We start from the raw sequence: 7,500 nt of genomic DNA on the forward strand, positions 1-7,500 counted from the left end.
CCTCTTTGTGCACCATTGGCTAGGTGTTTGTGCGCCTGTGCGTGTGTGTTCGCTTTCACCGTCACTGCTGGGAAGGAAGGAAAAAAAAGTGAATTGATTTGTTTATTTGTCTTAATTTTCTTTATTTTAAGTTTGATAGGATTCTCTGGACTTTCAGCGGTAAGACATCTGTGTGTGCGTGTATGTATGTACATGTGTGTGTGTGTGTGTGTGTGTGTGTGTGTGTGTGTGTGTGTGTGTGTGTGTGTGTGTGTGTGCTGTTGCTTCCTAACCTATCCACTTTTATCAGCCTTTTCGTTGCTATTTTGGGCTTAACTATGCTGCTACTTGCTGTTGTGTGTGTGTGTGTGTGTGTGTGTGTGTGTGTGTGTGTGTGTATGTGTGTGTGTGTGTGTGTGTGTGTGTGTGTGTGTGTGTGTATCTGTCTGAGTGAGTGAGTAAGAGAGAGAGAGCCAGAGCCAGAGAGCCAGCCTACTGTTCCCGCTGGCTTGTAGATGATTGGTGGAGGGCAGACTGCTTGTTGCGAGGCAGGGAGAAGGGAGAGGTGGGGGTGACACGTGCAGAGTGGCAGAGACAGAACAACCACACCCCAGTACCTGCCAGAGCATATGCCAGGGCAGTCATCACACCTGTACAGCATTTGGCTTACACATTACCCCTAGTCAGCTTGTAGTGATGTATGAAGTTTATTACTACTTTTATTTTTGAAACTTAAAGATTATCTGTTGGGATTGACTTTAGAGAACACTCAGTAGGTGGAAGGACATGGTGGAGTAAAAAAGGAGGGATTGGAGAAGTGGGTACGAGTGCTTGGGTAAGGTGGACTACTGATGTGGAAGTGTCAGAAAAGGAGGAAGGATTGGCTGGAGAAACTTGATATATGGAAGGATTGAGTGGAGTATTGATGGGGAGGTGTTAGAAGAGGAGGAAGGATTGGCTGGAGAGACTTGGTTTATGGAAGGATTGAGTGGAGTTACTGATGTGGTGTTAGGGGAGGAGGGAGTGGAGGAGTGAGGGGTGTTTGGGTAAGGTAAGGTGAAGGAGTACTCATGTGGTGGTGCTGGGAGAGGCAGGTTGGAGAAGGGAGTGTTTAGATAAGGGAGAGTAAAGGGAGTGAAGTGTTGAGGAGTACATAAGATCAATAAGAGAGAGGCTTCAACACACTTCTCTTATTTTAGACAACCCTTTGGCTCTACTCTTTATCAACTTACACCTTCATTGGACCCTTTTTTCTGTTCTTTTTGTAGCCCCTCATATAAAATAAAAGTAAAAAATTCATCTAGATTATTGTGTTATGAGGTGACACTTGTAGGTCATTTGTGGTTAGGTGTAGCCAGGTCAAGCCACACATCAGCCTTCCCTGTGTGATGTGGGTCTGGGGTGTGTGGTGTGGGTTTGTGGCATGGCACTGCCTTCACAACACACTGAGGGGCTGTTAAGGTGTTTTAGTGTTGTGGTTTCTGGTGTCAAGAGATTGTGTAGTGGTGATATTGATCTGTGCTTTCTGTAATGTTTCAGTTTGTCACGTTACATTTAACTCACAGCATCACTTGACCTGCGCTGTAATCACTGTACGTACCTGTGACTCTCAAGGGTGGATGGGAGAGAAGATTTTCCATTTACTTCTGTATATACACTGTGCACTCCATTCCCCTCAGTCTTCTATTCCTTTTCACTGTTTTGTCTCTCCTGTTTATTGCCAACTGTGATAGAAGAATTTCCTTTACTATTTCACATCTTTCCCGTTTCCTCCTCATGACCAGACCTGCATTTACAGATTCAATAATGTTACTTTGCTGTCAGGTCAGTATTCACTGTATGAACTCAGTACACACAAATACTGGACATAGTGTGATGGTACAGGTGTGTGGCAGGCACAGGAACACTTCAAGTTAGTGGGTGGTGTATTGTGTAGGAGAGGGAGCAATCTGTAAGCAAGTCTCATCAGCACTATCTAGCCTAACCAACCAGCCACATATATAGGGGTGGGGGAGAGATGTGTAAGCAAACCTCATCAGCACTACCTAGCATAACCAGCCACAGGACATAGTGTGACAGTACATATGTGTGCTAGGGACAGGAGTATTTTGAAGTTAGTGATTTGTATTTGTATAAGAGAGGGAAAGATACTTAAGCCAGCCTCAGTACTAAACAACCAGTGCATTCTGAACCTCACACCTCCCCTGATGCCCTGCAGAGAGTATGTGGAGGCCAAGCTGCAGAGACGCGCGCTGGAGAGCAACAACATTTACCGCCGGCAAGGCAGTGATGGCACGGCGCCAGCAGCAGAGAACGGCACCCACAGGTCGGCCGAGAGTCTGGCCACTCGCACAGACCACCTTGGCCAGCACCCGTCGCGGCCTGGCCCTATCGGAGCGGCCAAATCTTGCAATGGTGTATGTAGTTGTGTGTGTATGTTTGTATGTGTGTGTGTGTGTGTGTGAGAGATAGCTTCCTCCTCCATCCTTTACCTAATTCTGCTTTTCCTCATCTAGCCATTTTCTATGTCTGTGTGTGTGTGTGTGTGTGTGTGTGTGTGTGTGTGTGTGTGTGTGTGTGTGTGTGTGTGTGTGTGTGTAAGTTGGCTTTCTCCTCAAACAAAATTCTGTTTCTCCTCATCCTCTCAAGTCATTTTTTTCTCCCCTTCTTACTCCTTTGCCTTCTCCATCCTCTACATGATTCTATTTCTTGTTCTCTAGCTATTATTCCTTTCTTTCCTACCTTGCCTCCTGCTCGCTCCTGTCATCTAACCTGAGCTTATGGTGAGACTTGAGTGTGTCTCCTACTGGTGTAATAATAAATAAGTGGAGTAGGAACTGAAAGAGGAACAGAAGGCAGGAATCCAGTAGAGCAGTGCTGAAGAGAGGAGTGTTAATGTGAGAGAGGCTGTGAGATCCCTCCTCCTTAGAGATGGCAGGGATGTATTGAGGGAGTGCATGGTGATAGGGAAATGCTGTGTGTGTGTGTGTGTGTGTGTGTGTGTGTGTGTGTGTGTGTGTGTGTGTGTGTGTATGTGTGTAGCAGTGTTGGAGAGTGGTGGAGGAGCTGCAGAGTAGGTGGTAGTGGTAGTTTAGCAGTTCACCTCCCACAATGCACTCACTGCCCTAACTGTGTAGCTGTGTAGTGAATGACAGACCTCCCCCCCACCCAGCCCATCCAGCCACCCCAGAGCACAAATCAGTAGCTGTAGTGGATGTAATACTGTACTCAAGTAGTGTGATGTATCTGTAATAACCTGTATGTGTGTGTGTGTATGTGAGGAACGCTTTGCTCTCACCACAATTATTTTCCAAGGCCACAGAGATGATTAGCTAGGTTTTCAAGAGTGTTGCAGCTGTTTATAGTGCAGAAATCTTGTTAATTTGTCACTAAAACAGTTTAAAACATCCTTAAAAACCTGTGCAACTTCAAGTAGAGCCTTTTGAAAGTAGTGGAGGTGTAGCACAGAAGTGTTTCAGAATACAGTCCAGAGAGAGAGAGAGAGAGAGAGAGAGAGAGAGAGAGAGAGAGAGAGAGAGAGAGAGAGAGAGAGAGAGAGAGAGAGAGAGAGAGTTATCCTTCCCCTCCTTCCCTTTACACACTGCCACCCCCACCACCTCCACCCCTCACCCTGAGAGCTGAGTAGGGGTGATGTGCTTACAGCTTGACGGGTATTCTCAGGAGGTTGTGTAGCCAACCGCCCCGTCTGCAAGACCTCACACGGGAGGACATGACGAGGGCCGATGTGAAGGCCCTGCAAAAGGAGGCGGTCTTGTCGTACATCAAGGTGTGTTGCGTGTGTGGTCTAGCTCATTAAGATAGAGGGTTTACCTGGGTGCCTTGCGGACTATGAACACACGGGCTGGAGAAGGGCACTGTTCCTTCGATCCTTCCACTCCACCTGCTATTGCTGTGTCCCTCGGGATTGTCTGTCTCCCCGCTGTCCTGGCCCCTTCCTTGCCTCAGTAAAATGTAGTGGTGGTCTGGCGGAGGACGTGCCTTCCCTCCTCACCACTTGCTGCTGGCGTCCTGTCGGGGGTTGTTTGTCTCTTAGCTGCCCAGGTCCCCTTCCTTGCCTCTGTGGGATGGAGGGGATTTGAGGCCTGGGTGTGGTGCCTGGCTGTCTTGGGGCCTCTGTTCTGTACAAGATAAGCTTCCCCTTGGGTACCTGTTAAGTGTAAAGACATTAGGTCCTGGCTGTCACGGAGCCTCAAAGTAAACAGTAAGCTTTTTTGGGGTAATTGTTCTATGGGCTTTGGTCTTTGATAGTTATGGATCTCTTAAAGCTCTGTAAAGGTTAAGCTTCTTGGAGGTGTGTTAATAGAGACAGATTCTGGGTGTCATGGGGGCCTCTTCAAGTACGTGATAAACTTTCTTTCTGTTCAGCCTAAAACATCAGTTCCTGCTTGGTCTTTGGTGTTCTTGGGAGTCCTAATGTAACAGTAAATTTTCTTGGGGTATTTGTTAAGTGCAAAGACATTAATTTTTGGCTGCTCATGGGTACAGTATCTTAAAGTAAACTTAAGCTTTCTCAAGGCACCTTTTAAGTCTAGACATAGTTGTTGGCTGTTCTGGGATATCTTAAAGTAAACGGTAAACTTTTTTCAGGTAGTTCTTAGCTGTTCTTGGTGTCTTAAAGTAAAGTTAAGGTTTCTTGGGATATTCTAAGTTTAGAGGCATAAGTTCTTGGGTATCATGTGGCCACCTTAAGCTCTAAAATGTAAGCTTCTTTGGGGTGTGTTAAGTGCAGAGACAAGATTCTTTGAAGAGTCCATTCTTGGGAATATGTACATGTTAATGGAATGAGGTGTATGTATTTAAGGAATAGTCTAGTAGTGAATGAGTCTTGTCTAGAAGCAGTCTTTAGAATGTTACTAACTCACCTAAAAGTGATGATGGCTTGCTGCTGTGAGTGAAGGGATGAGTGTTGGGTGTGGATGGAAAATCTTGAATCTGGGAATGGTTATACACTCGCTTTTTATGCAGGTTTACAGTGTTCTGTTCAGGTACGGCTGACTATTATGGCTGTGAATCGGTACATGTAAATTTGAAGAAAGGATAGAAATGTTTAGCTTGTCGCTTTGAAAATTTATGCACCAAACAAATCACAATGCATCTGTGATTTTACAAGATGTCCAAGTTCAAAATGTCTGAAATTACATAGCATTGTGACATTTAAATTCCATGGAATAGACAGAAATTGAAAAGTTTGATATAAGTCTTGATGTATTTCCTCCCATCTCCTATGTTGTGTGCCGACTTGTGTGTGTGTGTGTGTGTGTGTGTATAAATAAATCACAATGCACCAGTACACTCTCACAAGGTGTCTGAAATAACACAGCCTTGGGATACTTGAGACTCGTAGAATATGAGTTTGTCTTGAGTGAGTGTATCTTGAGTGAGCCTTCCATCTGCTATGCTCTGTACCCCATGTGTGTTTTGTGTGCCCACCTCTGTGTGTATGCCTTCGCTATCACAATCAATCCTCAACATTATCTACAGCTGCTGTACCAGTCTTGGGTTTCTCGGGCTTTTGTTGTCCTGATTATTTTGTCTTTTCACTGACTGGGTGTCCATCTTGTGTGTTGTGTCCAGTGTCCTGCCTCTCTCACTTCCATGGGTGTCCTATGTTGTTTATGTCACTGGCTGGGTTCCTTTGGTGTCCATCCTGTTTTGTGTCATGTCCTGCTTCTCTCCATTTCAGTGTTTAGGTGTCCAGGCGATTGTCTTGTCCTCTGTTGTTCATTACACTGGCTGGGTTCATGTTTGGCGTCCATCCTGTCTTGTGTCCAATGCCTCTTGCTTCCATTTATCTGAGTCTGGGGAGTGTTACTCTGGCTCCATCATGTTTACCCAAGTGTATGAGGTTTAAGGTGAGGTACACATGCGTAAGGGAAGTGTTACAAGTGTCGCAAGCTGCAGGTGTGGCTACGTTGTGTTGGTGCAGGTGTGAAGATGTTAAGTGAGGCATGTGAGATGTCTATCACTGTGGCACGCTGAGAAACGTGGCATCTAAAGTAGGGTTAGTGCATGCTGACGGCGGTGTATGCAGGCAGTTCATGGCAGTCTCATTATTGCTAGGTGGTCTTCCTATGACTGACCTGAATGATGATAACTATGATGACTATGGTGCATGGTGAATAGCTGACTGAGAGAAGAATTAAAGTGTACTAGATGTAAACCCTCAAAATTTGACAGTAATTGTATAGTATTTTAAACTTCCCACGAGATTCCTCTGATCTTAACTGTATTCCTTTTTGTTTTGTTTTTTTGATGATTTTTTTTTTAAAGAGGGGAGTGATGCATGATTAATCGCTGACTCAAGAAGCAAAACTACAGTTTATTCAAAGTCCCTTAAAAGTTAACGATTCTCACTTATAATATAAAAGTGATTTTCACCAGGATAATGCATGATCAACTGTTGACTGCAATGCATAAACTGTTATCAGTCCACACAAAACTCAAAACACCAAACCTGTGTCTGCCGGGATGTTGCATGACAGTGAATTGACTCATGGAAAAAATTAGTCCCACTGGAAGTCCTGAAGAGAGAGAGAACCAGACTGCTTGTGTACGTCACCTGATAATTGTAGCGACCATAGCGTTAGTGCACCAGGTGGAGGAAGTGTTGTAGTACTAGATACTAACAAACCACAGCACACACCCAGCTTGTCACCTCACTGCAGGCCTTCCACACACCCCACAGCACCTCACAGCACTCACCCAGCTTGTCACCTTACTGCAGGCCTTCCAGACACCCCACAGCATTTCACAGCACACACCCAGCTTGTCACCTTACTGCAGACCTTCCACACACCCCACAGCACCTCACAGCACCCCACTCTTCAGTCTGGGGCAACATCACTACCTATCCTGTGTGTGTGGTGCCTTTGTCTCATCACAGTACCTACACTCTCCATCCTTACCACAAACACTCTACCTGTCCTGTGTGTTCCATCTGTACCTCTTGACTGCATCACTACTCTTTGGTCCTGAGACGCTCTCACTTCCCTTGCAGTCCCGTGTTAGTCCAAGCAAAGGGTCATCATCTCCAAACTCCCCCAACGCAAGCTTCGATTCTGGCGACAGTGCCCCCTCCTTCCCTCCTGGAGCACCCCCATCCATCACCACCTCCCTCCACCACACCACCACATCACAGCACCCCACCACAGCCGCCACCACCACCTCACACCCACCACACTACTCGTCTAGTCCATACTCCAACAACCTTTACCACTCGTCCCCCCACCATGGCTCCAGGGGGGGTGGGGGAGGGAGTGCCCCCACCACAGCGAAGACCAATGCCGCCCCCACCACCACCACCGCCACCACCACTGTCAAGACCCGGAAGAGGAGTGGGGGAGGGAGACCGTTTGACCCTGATGCTGCCCACCTCAGTTTCACCTACAGGAGAGAACTGGAGAAACAACAACATGAGAAGCAACTGGTGGAGAACCTTAGAAATGTGAGGAGCAGAGAGAGAGAGAGAGAGAGGGAGAGAGAGAGAGAGAGAGAGAGAGA

At 46.4% G+C, this 7,500-nt stretch overlaps 1 protein-coding gene across 1 annotated transcript in view; it reads left to right on the plus strand.

Annotated features, from left to right (window-relative positions):
* LOC135113005 (DISP complex protein LRCH3-like) overlaps positions 1–7,500 on the plus strand; it is a 93,243-nt gene that overhangs the window by 73,423 nt on the left and 12,320 nt on the right. The window contains 3 exon segments of the mRNA XM_064027924.1: positions 2,198–2,396; positions 3,643–3,766; positions 6,998–7,444. Of these exon segments, the coding sequence (XP_063883994.1) occupies positions 2,198–2,396; positions 3,643–3,766; positions 6,998–7,444 (770 nt within the window).

This window comes from Scylla paramamosain, chromosome 25 (genome assembly GCF_035594125.1).
Source record: "Scylla paramamosain isolate STU-SP2022 chromosome 25, ASM3559412v1, whole genome shotgun sequence".
In the NCBI taxonomy this organism is placed as follows: Eukaryota; Metazoa; Arthropoda; class Malacostraca; order Decapoda; family Portunidae; genus Scylla; species Scylla paramamosain.